Genomic DNA, 13,313 nt, shown 5'->3' on the forward strand with positions numbered 1-13,313 from the left:
GGCCTCGGTTAGTCCGGCAGCTGCCCCGGGCCCGGGAGGCACCCCTCCTGCAGCCTGCGGTGGGCGGCGGGCGGGCGCCCCGGGGTGGCGCGCCCGGGAGAAGCGGCTGCGGGGAACGGGCTGTTCTCCCCGCGGGTCCACGCCTGGGAAACCGGGACCCGACGTGGGGCCCGGGCGCCACCCTCGCCCCGCTCCCGCCGGCGGCCCAGCGCGGGTCAGGGGCTTGGGGCGCTCCGGGGAAACGGAGGCCCGCGGGCGCCCCAGGTCGGGCAGCCAGGGGGCGCTCTGGGCCTGCCCTGCACGGCTCGGACCCGGCCGGGCGCCGCTCCCCCCCCCCCCTCCCCGCCCCGCGGTTTCCAGAAATTGCCCGACCTGAAAATCCCGCTTCCTCCCGGCACCTTGTCCCCAACGGAACCCCCCGGGGAGACCGTGTGCCCCGGGCGGCTTTGGGGGCCCCGTGAAAAGACGCTCCGTCGCCCGGCCCGCAGGTCGTCGGCATGAACCCCGTGGTCGTGGTGCACGGCGGCGGCGCCGGGCGCGTCCCCGAGGAGCGCCGGGAGCAGGTGCGCCGGGGCGTGGTGCGCGCCGCCTCCGCGGGCTACCGCATCCTCGCGGCGGGGGGCAGCGCCGTGGACGCGGTGGAGGGCGCGGTCGCCGTGCTGGAGGACGACCCCGAGTTCAACGCAGGTGACCGTGCGCGGCGGCGCGGGGGCTGCGCGGCTCCCCCAGAATAGCTAGAGCCGCCCCGGAGCGCCCCGGGGTGCAGCCTTGCGGGGGCGCTTACTGCGCTCAAGAGGCTGGATTTTTCTTTTATTACCTGTTCGACCAAGTTGTGCTTGAAGAATTTTTAAACCTTTCCAGACTTTTTTTTTTTCTTTCTTTAACCTGCTTCCTATAATTCACATCCCAAGAGGCCTTTTTATTATTATTATTATTATTATTATTATTATTATTACATCTTTTGGGGGGATGTAAAAATCAAGGGAAAAAATATCCTTGGGTGAGGGTTAACAAAAAATAAAATAAATAAAGAGGAAATGAGTGTCTTCTGGTGGCAAAGGGAACAGCATTGCCAAGGGCAGGGTAGTGAGAGCAGATGACAGGTTCAGAGGAACCTGCAGCCAAGGAGAGGCGCTGCAGCTGGAAAAGCGAGTCGGAGGCCAGGTCAGGAAGGCCATGGGGTTCCAAGTCAGGTTTTTGTTTTAAGAAATGTTCCTCTGGCAACGAGGTGGAGAATGAATTGAAGTAGGCAGCTTAGAGGACACTCAGAAGCCATTTCTAAATTCTTAATTCTTGCTTTCACCTTCGTTTTGGGTTTAGGCTGCGGATCTGTCTTGAACGTAAATGGTGAAGTTGAAATGGATGCCAGTATCATGAATGGAAAAGACCTGTCTTCAGGAGCCGTGTCTGCGGTCCGATGTATCGCAAACCCCGTTAAGCTTGCACGGCTTGTTATGGAAAAGGTTTGGTGACCAAAGCACCCCCTTCCTAAGGTGCCACACTGCTGTATGTTAGTGACTACACGGGGTCTGGCTGTAGGGAAATACTTGAGCTCACCCTTCTAAAATTGTATCAAAGAACAGAAGTAACCCTAAGTTTCTCCAATAAGCCAGGGCTCTGACTCTGTAGACAATGGAATTTGACTGGTAACCAATGTCACTTGACCAGTGGTTACTTTGTTCCCGTGTAATCTTCCTGCTCAGCCTTCTCTGGACACATAGAACATAATGCAGACAAACTGAATGACCAACTGTTTAATCGCATGTGTTAAATTAAAACGGATTAAGTTCTCTAAATTTAAGATCCTGTGTAGCCCCGGCTGGGTGGCTCCGTTGGTTGGAATGTCGTCCCGTACACCAAAAGGTTGTAGGTTTGATTCCCAGTCAGGACACATACCTAGGTTTTGGGTTCAGTCCCCAGTGGGGGCACAAACAGGAGGCCACCAATCAATGGTTCTCTCTCACACTGATGTTTCTCTCTCCCTCTCCCTTCCTCTCTCTCTAAAATCAATAAACACATCCTCGAGTGAGGGTCAAATAATAAAAGATCATCTGTAAATCACATTCCTAGCAATACAGCATCATTTTGGGTGTGTTTTTTTTTTTAAATACAAAATTCAGAGCCCAGCTCCTTTCAACATTCGGAAAAGTAAGCCACTGAAATTTGCATTTTTGAGGCTTTGTACCAGGAGAGAGGAGTAATTACCTCCACGCAGTAGGAACAGTTAAAAAAATTTCAACTTTTTCAAAAACTAACCAGGTTTCCATTTCTTTCTGGTCCAGACACCTCACTGCTTACTGACTGACCGAGGCGCCGCAGAATTTGCAGCCGCCATGGGGGTCCCAGCCGTTCCTGGGGAGCAGCTGGTAACAGAGAGAAACAGAAAACACCTAGAGAAAGAGCAGCACAAGAAAGATGCTAAGAAACCACACCAAGAAAAGTAGGTGCCACGCGGGGCTCACATTTGGGGAGTTATCCAAGTGTGAAAGTTTCACAAAGGTTTGGTTACTTACGTTTCTTAAACAGGTCCGCTATCACTCGGTAGTTTCCGTTTTTGAGCAAAATAATGCACACTAGATAATGGGAAAACTGCCCTTTTGATTCTTAAATTTAACCTCATTTATTACTGCTGTGAGTAGTCTCTCAAGCTAGGCGAGCAGCGGTCCTTCTGCAGCGTGGTTTGACAGAATAATCCTATGTTACCGTATTAACTCGCCGATGCTCCGTGACCAGCTTGTTATGTCAAGTAGACTCAACAGGTCGTCACCTGCTGTGCCTGTGACCTTCCTGCCACACTCTTTCACAGTGCAGAGAAATCAGCACAGCTCTGAGAAGTTTGAATTAACCATATGTTCTAAAATACAGTTTTCTGCGTTACAGGGTTCAGCATCGCAAATGAAACCCCCCTTATTCAAAACAAAATGTGAAAAATAAAATTTGGATATGGCCTGGGAGTTTATGATGGAATGTAGTCTGTTACCTTTGCGTGTTGTTTAGATCTGTACCGTTTCACCAGGGGTGTACTTCAGTATCACCGAGGGAGCTCTCGACATGGCTGGGCCCTCTCCCTAAAAATCCAATTTCATAGGGCTGAGGTGGAGAGGCCAGGCAGGTGTATCAGGGAGAAGCTTCCCAGGTTAAGAATGCATTTCACAGGGTTGGTGCCGATTGATAACCTGGCCCGGTGCTGTTGTATCTATAGGCTAGAGTCCCAGGGACCGGGTTACTTTATCAATGGCTCCTGTACCTTTTCATAGATGTTGCCACATGGTTTTCCAAAAAGTCTGCAACATCATCTCCACCAGCCAGTATTGCTCCAAGGCAAAAGCACGCCGGGCTTCTGCCCTGGGCCCTACCCTTCGGAGGACCCTCACTTCACAAATACACAAAGCACTTGGTGTGTTACAGGCCCCTAGGGCACCCAGCACTCAGCATGCACGGCGTGACCCACAATCCGCATCGTCCACTCGTGACTAACACCATTCAGCCCCCAGGGCAGCGCGTCTGTCCGTCTCTCGCTCTCAGACCTCGAAGCCAGGGCCACCTGATCTAAAGGTGCGTGGATCGTGCCTCTCCGACATCAGACGTGGACACTGCTTTGGAGCGTGGGGAAGAGCCGCACAGCGACGCTTAGGTAAGAGGAAAAGGCGATGAGTGACTTGCCAAAGGCCTGCACGGTGAAGTAGTTTCTCGGAGGGCCACGTGTGTTCCCTGTCCTCGCTACATGTTTGAAGCTGCGGACACCCGTCTCCCGTGCTCGGTACCCACGGAGCAGTGCCTGCTGGACCGGGCAGCGCAGGTCCAGACAGAACCTGCGAGGAGAGCCAGCTCTTTATGTCGGCCACTAAACAGACACTGAATACAGAATTAGGAGTGGCTTTAGTCTTATAAGAGTATTTAAAAGATTTAGTTACATTTTCAAAAGCATAATGTTAGAATTTTCAGCTTTTAAGCTATTTTGATTTTAAATGTCAATGTAATTCATGGTTTGACTTTAATATTAATAGATAATTATATATATTTTAGGAAAAAACTAACTTTTTGAAGTTGTATCTGCAGATTTCATTTTTTCAACTTTTTTCTCTTTGTTTTTGATGAAATTGTCGTCTAATTTTATACAGTCAATGTAACTGCGTTTCACTTCTTAATCCCTAGATTACGGGAATGGGTGTACGTCTCCAGATCTTGATAGAAAAAGAATACCATAGCAGAGCTCGCGGAAGAAAAACCAAGAAGAAAAAAGCAGCAGACAAATCTTCCAGAAGCGCTCTGCTTGCATCTTTAGAAATAAAACAGTAGAAGTAAGCGGCCTTCCTCCAGGATGGCCCCCAGAAAATCTACAAACAGGGCGGTACAGATTCTTTGCTCAGTGAAGAGTCACTGACTTATCACAACAACGAAAATCAGTAGCAAACCTGTCTCCCCAAATCCACAACTTGACAGTTCAGAGGAAACCCCTGCAGCTCAGGGTCTTCACTAAAGGCAGGTTTCACTGCTGGTCGCAAAGAATCACGCACAGGAGGGGACACAGCAGGTACTAGAATTGTGGGGGCGCTGAAAAAACAACAGGCCGCTGATGATACTGGAGAAACAGTGATATAAAACATCAGTGTAATGTCCCTGAAAGAACAATACCGTGTCCAGTATTTAGCTGAGCCTAGTGACGCTTTTCGTGGTCCCACCAACACAGCGTTTACAGAAAAACAATAGAAATTTTCTAGGTTTAGTAACATTTCAAAATTTGATAAAATGCCAAACATGTAACTAGGAAAAATAATAATGAAACTAATAATCACTATCTAGAATAGATAATACGAACAGATTGAATGGGCAATAAGTGAGAGATGAAATCATAGGTAAAATTTTTTAAATACTCAGTTCAACTAGAACGTTCCACAGTGAGAAGACATGTTGAACCACTAACATTATACGCATCATTACCCGGAGGGGAAAAACAAGTTTAAATCAATGAGCGTTTCAATGACTTTACACCTGTTTTTAAAGTACGCATTTTGAATGAAGAGAAAAATTGGGGAAAGCTTTTTATCTTGGACTAAAATTATTTTTAAAAGTGATCGAAGGCAAGCTTATGATAATGGAGCTTACGTGGTTAGTAAATAAAAGGTATACATTTGGAGTTGGGAGTCGGGCCAAGGATCCAGAAGTATTCTGTGTGACAGGTACAGCTCAGAGTCTGATTTTTTCTAGGAGACAGGCCAACAGTGATGACGGTGTGGGGACAACAAGGGTCTAGTACAAGATTTTCCAGATCTGCCCAGAGATGGAGCAGCTTGGTTAAACGCATATCTGACTTTATAACGAATCTCAGACGCATGGTGGGAACACCAACTAAACGCTATTGAAGTGATTTAATTCAATTTAGATCAAGAAGAGTTGATCAGAACCACAGAAGATTCTCAAAGAACGCATCATGGGCCTTGACAGAAAGTGAAATGAATTTTGAATGTATGCTACCTACAGTTACTTAGTTTGGAGCTGTTCATTTCTATTGACAGCTCGCTTTGGAAACACCCAACTTTGGTTATTTCATTTTTTTAAGGATTAAAAATATTATTTTAAGCTTAGAGAAACAAACCAAAACTGCGTGTGAAATATGCATGAAGAATGATATTCCCATAAAATATAAGAAAATTGAAACAAGGAAACAAAAATATTGACCTGACTTGGAGAAGGTTTGTGTACAAAATCCTGAAACCAGTTTCTATAGAAGCTACTTTTCTGTTCATTATATATCCGAGGATAGTATCATTTGAAGGGAGGTTTGAACAGCATACTGCCATTTTCCGTTTTCTTTGTAGTCAACTAGCATTGAAATTGGAAAGAAATTAAGATATTCTGCACGGATCTAAATACTGCTTGAGAGATGGTGAAAGTGACGACAATAGTGATTGTGATGTATGCGATCAAGTGAAAATAATATCTTCTGTGATAACAGTTTAGCATATGTAGTCCCACATAGCATTTGAGTGTGGAAATGCTAAAACCTAAGAATTATATTGGAAATGCCAGTTGCTGCTCCTCAGCAGAGTGAAGCCTCTCCAAACTCCACTGAATTAAAAACTTGCCAAGAGCTGCATGGACCCAGGAAAGGTTGCCCGCTTCAGCACTTCCTCTGTGGCATGCGACCTGTGTGGAAATGTGGATTATGAGAACATAGTGCTCTCTGATATGGGGCAGGGAAAATTAATTTTACGGAATAGATACACAACTTATGTATTGTGTGTGTGTCTTTTTTCACTCACCCAGGCGTCCCCAGCTGATCAGCGGAGGATCCAGATGTGAGCAGTGAAAATTAAGTCATCACTGGTAGTTTGTCAGCTCCCGGCCACATGAAAACCATAGCTGTACAGTATATTTTGAGATACATTTATCACATATTTGTAACTACTAAATATTAAACATACGGAGTGCGGGCCTCCGTTTGTCTTTGTCCTCTTGCCTTGACCCCTTGCACGTTAGGGGCCGGCGGCCACCGGCAGTAGCTGCGAGTACTTCTTACCTCACCCGGGAAGAATGTTGTTGTTTCTTTCATTTCTGCTCCGACTTAACAAGTTTAAGCATTTTGCATGTGTTTGTGGGTCATTCCTCCTTTTTTTTAATCCTTGTGCAAGAGAGAGGGGGAGAAACATCGACGTGAGAGAGCAACATCAATCCGTTGCCTCATACACACGCCCCAACCGGGGATCGAACCCACAACCTTTTGGTGTAGGGGGTGATGCTCCCACCAGTGGGGCCACCCGGCCAGGGCTTCAATCTGTGGTTTTTAATCTTCTACTTTGCTATGGTATTTTGCCATATATAAGTTTTTATTTTTTGTCATCAAATGTGTGCCTTTTCTTGGGTGGTTTGTAAGACGAGAAACTTAGAAGGATCTCCCAACCCCGAGACATAAAGCCACTAGATTTTCGTGAAGAAATTAGTTTTACGTTTTATATTTAGGTGGTTAGCTATCTGGAGTTGATATTTGAGAGTGAGTTCTTGTGTACTTGGTTCATTGTTGACAGTATTACAGATGTCCCCCGTTTTCCCTCCCTTTGCCCCCTCCACCCAGCCCCCGCCCCACCCCAGGCCTTCGCCGCACTATTGCCCGTGTCCGTGGGCTATGCCTCTGTGTTCTTTGGTTAATCTCTTCCCGTCCCCTCCACCCCCCTCCCCTCTGACCCCGTCAGTCTGTTCCATGCCTCCATGTCTCTGGACCTATTTGTTGGTCAGTTTATTTTGTTCATTAGATTCCACATGAGTGAGATGTGATACTTGTCTTTCTCTGCCTGGCTTATTCCGCTCAGCACAATGCTCTCCGGGTCCCTCCGTGCTGTGGCAAAGGGCAAGAGATCCCTCTTCTTTACAGCTGCGTCGTCTTCCATGGTGTGAATGTCCCACAGCTGTTTTATCCCCTCATCTACTGATGGCACTTGGGCTGTTCCAGATCTCAGCTATTGTAAACCATGCAGCTATGAACACAGGGGTGCGTGTATTCTTTCTGATAGGTGTTTCGGGTTTCTTAGGATATATTCCTACAAGTGGGATCGCTGGGTCAAAGGGCAGCTCCATTGCTAACATTTTGAGGACACCAACTGTTTCCCACGGTGTTCCTCTCTCTCCCTCTCCCTTCCTCTCTGAAATCAATAAAGATATATCTTTAAAAAAAAAAAAAGAGGCAACCACCATTATAAAATAAAATAAAAAGTGTAGCTAGCGCACGTGCAGAAACGCATAGGTCACGTGTGCCTGGATGAGTGTCGATTACATGGAGTGGGCCCCCCCATGGAATCAGCACTTGGAGCAAGAAAAATTATCACAGAAGCTCCCCCTCAGGCCCCCGCCCCCTTTTTTTTACTTACTGAGAAAATCAGACATTTACTTCCAATTGCAGTATAGACTTTTCAGTGATAAAAAGAAAAGAACAATGATCTGACAGTGGTCACACACTGTGCAAAAAAATTGAGGTAGAAAACTACCACTTACCTGATTTCCAACACCGTGGATTAGCATTGCCGGTTTCTGAAGTTTATCTCAATGGACTCGTGTGTGTTTTTTACCTTTGGTGGACATTTGTCTCGTTTTAGGTTTGCTGTTATTACAACGACATTGCTGTGAACGGTTTGTACACTTGGGGTTTTATGTGCAATGTCTTCAACTTTTCTACTTGAAGATTTATAACAAAATGGTAGAGAAAATTACCTTATTTCATCTTTACAGCAAGCCCTTCAAAACAGGCAAAGTGGGGTCTGGCCTGGCACCATCGGCATCACCTGGGAGGCTGACGGAAGTGCAGGGGGAAGGCCAGGGACCCAGGGAAATTATCTGTGCTCAAGTTTGAGCTGCACTGTTATTTTTATCCCCACTTCATAGATGGGGGAAATGAGACAATAAAACTTCACGTAGGAGCACAGCCAGAGAATGGCAGTGCTGGGACTGGAAGCACCCTCACTGTTTAGGCCTAAGGGACTGTCACCGACTCGCCCAATAAAAAGCAGACAGGCCTTCTCTGCCGTTTCCTGAGCCAGGAATGCTGGTGTCAAAGTGTGTCCCATTTGCAGTTTGCATATAATGTGGAAATTTGCACTTGGAGCTACACAGTTACTCACCTTCATCCTGTCCCTTTTTTTCTGTTAACATTTCACAGAAACTTGGGAACCGTGGGCGCTGTTGCCGTGGACTCCAAAGGAGACGTGGCTTGTGCCACCTCGACGGGGGGCACCATGAATAAAATGGTCGGCCGAGTCGGGGACACACCCTGCATAGGTAGTGCTGATGGGTGACTCCTGCCTCCTCTCCTTCCTGTCATTCCCTGATTTTACTGCCCCTCTGGCTTCATTACAGAATTTCTGGGAGTGGCAGTGGGTTGGAGGGCTTGGCTGCAGTGCTGCTCTCTAATCCAGCAGGCACTGTTTTCCCTTGAGGGCATCACTGTTGGGGTGACTTGGGGAGGGAGATGGAGATCAGGATGCTGCAGTTGCCCCCAAGCTGCCCACAGTGCCTCTTTCTTCTCTCTAGCTCCAGTTTCAGGACGCACAGACTTAGTCCCAAAGGGGCACAAGGGCAAGGGTGCAAATTAATGAGCTAAGAAAGCTGAGAAGTTAAGTTTGCAGTTATTAGAGTTGAGTGGCATGGAAGTGAGCCTGGCTAGATACACTGCTGCTACAGAAACGTTACAAATTAAAATGCCCTTTGCATGAGGATTGAAGCAGATTCTGTCTCATTCCCGGGGGGCAGGGGGGTCATGCATGTTCCAGCCCATGCAGACTGGGGGGATTTGGGGCAAAGGAGGAGCCGTCCTGGTGTAGCTGCTCCAGGAAAGGTCAGGCCTCCCCCCCCACTCCCACCCGGGGTTCCCTTCATCTTCTGGTTTCAGGACGGTCCCATGGTGCTTACTAGTCCACCTTTGCATCCCAAGGTCACGGCTACTCCTCTGACCTCTGCCTACACTTTGGGATTTAACATTTATGTAGCATTAGACTCATACTGTGTATCTGACCTTCGCTCTTGCTCAGGTAAAACCCATTTTCTCTGAGCAGGATCCGGAGGCTACGCTGACAATGACATTGGAGCCATTTCAGCAACGGGGCACGGGGAGAGCATCCTGAAGGTGAATCTAGCCAGACTCACTCTCTTCCACGTACAGCAAGGTACGTGGAGCAAGTTCATGCGGTCCGGAGACGAGTAAATGGAAGCTATTTGTAAGTAGGTGGAGACGGATCGCAACCCTTTCTCCTCGCTGCAGGTGTTGCTTTCAGGGTAACACTATGTTGACTCTACCCCTTAGGATCTGGACTCAGAGAGCGTTTAGAATGCTGCCTGTCGCATGTCAGGGGCAGCAGCCACTCTGAGCCGGGGTAGGGAGAAAAGGTGGCTCTGCCTGGGCAGTGCCAGGGTGCCGTCAGCGTGAGGAGGGCCTGTATGGGGACAGCCCTTCTTGGAAGTACACAAATAGAAATCTTTTACCAAGAAACCCTATCAAGCCGCTTTGCTTTTTCATCCCACGAATGATTTTCCCACCAGATTCCTTTGAAAGTAATGAGCTGTTTCTCAACCTTTCCTTGGTTTCAGGAAAGACATTAGAAGAGGCTGCTGATATATCGCTGGGTTACATGAAGTCAAAGGTCAAAGGTCTAGGTGGTGTCATCCTGGTCAACAAAGCAGGAGACTGGGCAGTCAAGTGGACCTCGGAGTCCATGCCCTGGGCGGCCGCTCAGGACGGCAAGCTGCACTCGGGCATCGACCTTCACAAGACCAGCATCACTGACCTGCCCTAAGCCCCCGCAGACTGTATCCCAGGCGCCAGCCTGCAGGTGAAGGACAGTTTCCTGGTGTGGAGATTTAAGCTTAACCAATTAGAGCTAGAGATGGAAAAACTCTGCGGTCTGTCACTGGTTTTGTTGCCTTGATCAGTAAGTACGTGAGTGCTTGGTGAGGGGCGGATTTCGAGGTGATGAGAGATGCCCACAATAAGGTCAAAACAAGACAAGCGGAGATGGCAGACGCCTGAGCCTGTCTCTGGAGCAGTCCCATTGTCTTCGGTTAGAAAGAAGGAGGGGCATGATCTTAACCCAACGGAAACTGCCTTGGCATCGGCGTGCCTTTGGAACTGGGACACCCGCCAGCCCCGCAGCGGCAGAGCTGTGTGCCCCCTCCCCCCAGGCTGTCTTGGTTGCACTTTCTGACAGGACCCTGAGGGGCGAGGTGGGAAGGAGAGAGTCCATGGAGGTACCTGAAAGCAGGCAGGAGCAGCAGAGCTAATGGGCGAAGTCCAGTTGAGCCCAAAATGTCACAGCCTCCACTGGACTCAGAAGGACATTGGGTAAAAGGCACTAGGAGAGGATAGGCTGGTTTTTCTAAGAAAGTTCAGATCTTCCCTGACTTACTAATATAGATGTTTCCAGATGCTTTAAAAGGACCCTCTGGTAACCCATAGCTCCCTACTCTGGGGATGAAGGGTGATCATGGAGACCGTGGCTGGAGCTCCTCCAAGTCTGAGAGGTTTCTTGGGCTCACACACGAGCCCGCTCACCCCGTGTTTCCCCACGCAGCCAGCGGGGCCGCTCAGAGCCCTCATGGCAGCGGCAGACCCCCTGGGTCCTCACCGTGAGTAATGGGGCTCGCGACCTCTCCGCCTCCCATCGCCGCGGCTGTGGCCGAGTGCATTCTCGTGCTTCCAGTGCCGGGGCCCCCGCTGAGCTGGGTGTGAGGACAGTGTGGCCCGCATGGTGAAGAAAGTCATTTCCTTAGCAGAGAGCATCCCGATTAGCCTCTCTCCACACTGGAATGGTATTTCATATCTGCTCAGTATTTCAGTCTGCCAGGGCTTCCCTTCTCTCTGGAAAGAAATTGCTTAACTTGAAATTCCATGTGCCACTAATAAAATGTATTTTGAAAGATTAACAGTGTGGTTAGGAGTCCCGTTGACAAAGACCAGCTGTGCAGGAGCTCCCTGGTCTGTCAGTGCAGGCAGGTGTCCCAGCTACAGGCTTCAAGGTGAGGGTGGCCTGTGGGCGTGACAGTCTGCCCTGCCTCGTGGAGCACTTGCAAGGGTTTTTCAGAAGAATTGAACTCTTTCTGAGTGGGTTCAGGAAGGAACCAAACGAGCACTTGCAGGTACCAGCAGGGTTTATGGCTCAGCCTGCTGGCAGTCTGTCCTTGCTCATGCCAGACAGGCACAGGGTTCTAGCTCTTGCCCCCTGACCCTCCCTGGGCCCATGCCAGCTGCTCACAACTAAAGAGAAAGAGATGGCACTTGGAGGCAGAACTGAGTTTAATTCTGCTGGTGACCCTGGGCAAGTTAGCTTCATCTATAAAACAGATCATTATGAAGAGTAAATGAGATTAAACAATTGCTCAGGGGCCCTGGCGAGTGTGGCTCAGTCAGTTGGGTGTCGACTCATGCATCGGAAGGTCACAGGTTCAATTCCCGGTTAGGGCACATGCCCAGGTTGGGAGTTCAGCGCGAGGCAACCGATTATCTCTCTCACATCAGTGTTTCTCTCTCTCCCCCTCTAAAATCAATAAAAACATATTTAAAAAAAAAAAAAAGAATTGCTCAGTGTTTGTCTTAAGGATCCTATGGACAAATGTAGAACTGGCCAGGCCCAGGAGGGAATCTGTGTGTTGATGTCCTTGAAAACCTCAACATGCAACACCTACCCTTAGAAATAAGGATTTTGTTAGCAGGTGTATTAGCTTGTTGGGGCTGCCAACAACAAAATCTCACAGACCATGGCTTAAACACAGTTATTTTGTCACAGTTCTGGAGGCTGGGAGATCAAGGCGTCGGCAGGTTTGGTTTCTCCTGAGGCCTCCCTGCTTGGCTTACAGACGGCCGCCTTCTCACCGCGTCCTTTCCTTTGTATATCCTGTGGCCAGGTGTCCCTTCTTATACAGACATCAGCCAGATTCAGGCAGGGCCCACCCTAACAGTCTCACTTTAACTTAATAATCCCTTTAAGAGGCCCTGTCTCCAAATACAGTCCGGGTGAGGGCTTCAAGAGAGGGGCTTTGCGGGGGCACTGTCCAGCCCGTCGCAGGAGGCCGAGCGAATCACTTCAGCGGTCGGGAAAGGAGACGCTCTTTGGAGACAGTAACAAGCACTCAGTGGGAAAGGAAGACGGAGGAAAGTTGAAAGATCTGACTTGCGCTTATCAGTTCTGCCTTCACAAGGGAAGTGACTCTGGTTATCAGACTGCTAGAGGCTCAGCTCGGGGCCCCCTGACCTCTTTGGCCAAGCAGCCCCATTAAGTAAGAGGCAGCCCCTTCCTGCAAGCCACGGTGTGTGTCGGCTCCCTGGACCTAAGTTCTGTGATAAGTCACCTCCACCGGCCTGGGAAGTGCATATGCGGAGACCACATACGGGTCTCTCTTTTGCCCCACGCTTTGTCCCGCGCCTTGCTCTGTGTAACTGTCAAACAAATACACGTGTGTACAAGATAGTATCAGAAAGGGAACTGCAATCTTTTCATCACCCCGAACCAGCAGAGGGCAGCAAACTACAAAATGTCCAAAGGTTTCCTCGGCCAGAGGGGAGGTGATTGGTGGTGGCTCTGGATCAGAACAATCTACTCAGAGAACATAAAACCAAAAGAGGCTTCCTGTTCCCGACCCTCAGCCCATCCAGATACGACCCTTTATTTTAGAGCAGAACCGTCCAAAACACAAGCTCTAGCAAATGCCCCGCAGAACCCGGTACATTCGCCGCGTCCGGCACTAAGCCGTCAAAGCCCGCTCTGCGGGGCCTGCTGCCTGCCGCGGGGACGAGGCGAGCACGCTCGGTCCGCCCAGCCTCTGCCCTCCGTTGCTCC

At 49.1% G+C, this 13,313-nt stretch overlaps 1 protein-coding gene across 1 annotated transcript; it reads left to right on the plus strand.

The window, feature by feature from the left end:
- Nucleotides 1-497: 497 nt before the first annotated feature.
- On the plus strand, nucleotides 498-10,291 carry ASRGL1 (asparaginase and isoaspartyl peptidase 1). The gene is made up of 6 exons (XM_087822403.1): nucleotides 498-687; nucleotides 1,321-1,463; nucleotides 2,283-2,440; nucleotides 8,648-8,766; nucleotides 9,540-9,650; nucleotides 10,072-10,291. The coding sequence occupies exons 1-6, from the start codon at nucleotides 498-500 to the stop codon at nucleotides 10,275-10,277; spliced, it is 927 nt and encodes a 308-aa protein (XP_087678529.1). The 3' UTR covers nucleotides 10,278-10,291.
- Nucleotides 10,292-13,313: the final 3,022 nt, after the last annotated feature.

This window comes from Miniopterus natalensis, chromosome 11 (assembly GCF_054644295.1).
Source record: "Miniopterus natalensis isolate mMinNat1 chromosome 11, mMinNat1.hap1, whole genome shotgun sequence".
Taxonomy (NCBI): domain Eukaryota; kingdom Metazoa; phylum Chordata; class Mammalia; order Chiroptera; family Miniopteridae; genus Miniopterus; species Miniopterus natalensis.

Bases quoted from the DNA above. Each gene is read 5' to 3' on its own strand.
- ASRGL1 (XM_087822403.1), top strand. From the start codon at position 498: ATGAACCCCGTGGTCGTGGTGCACGGCGGCGGCGCCGGGCGCGTCCCC. The intron at 2,441-8,647 runs GTAGGTGCCACG...AACATTTCACAG, and splicing joins AAGAAACCACACCAAGAAAA to AAACTTGGGAACCGTGGGCG. The intron at 8,767-9,539 runs GTAGTGCTGATG...TTCTCTGAGCAG, and splicing joins CGGGGACACACCCTGCATAG to GATCCGGAGGCTACGCTGAC.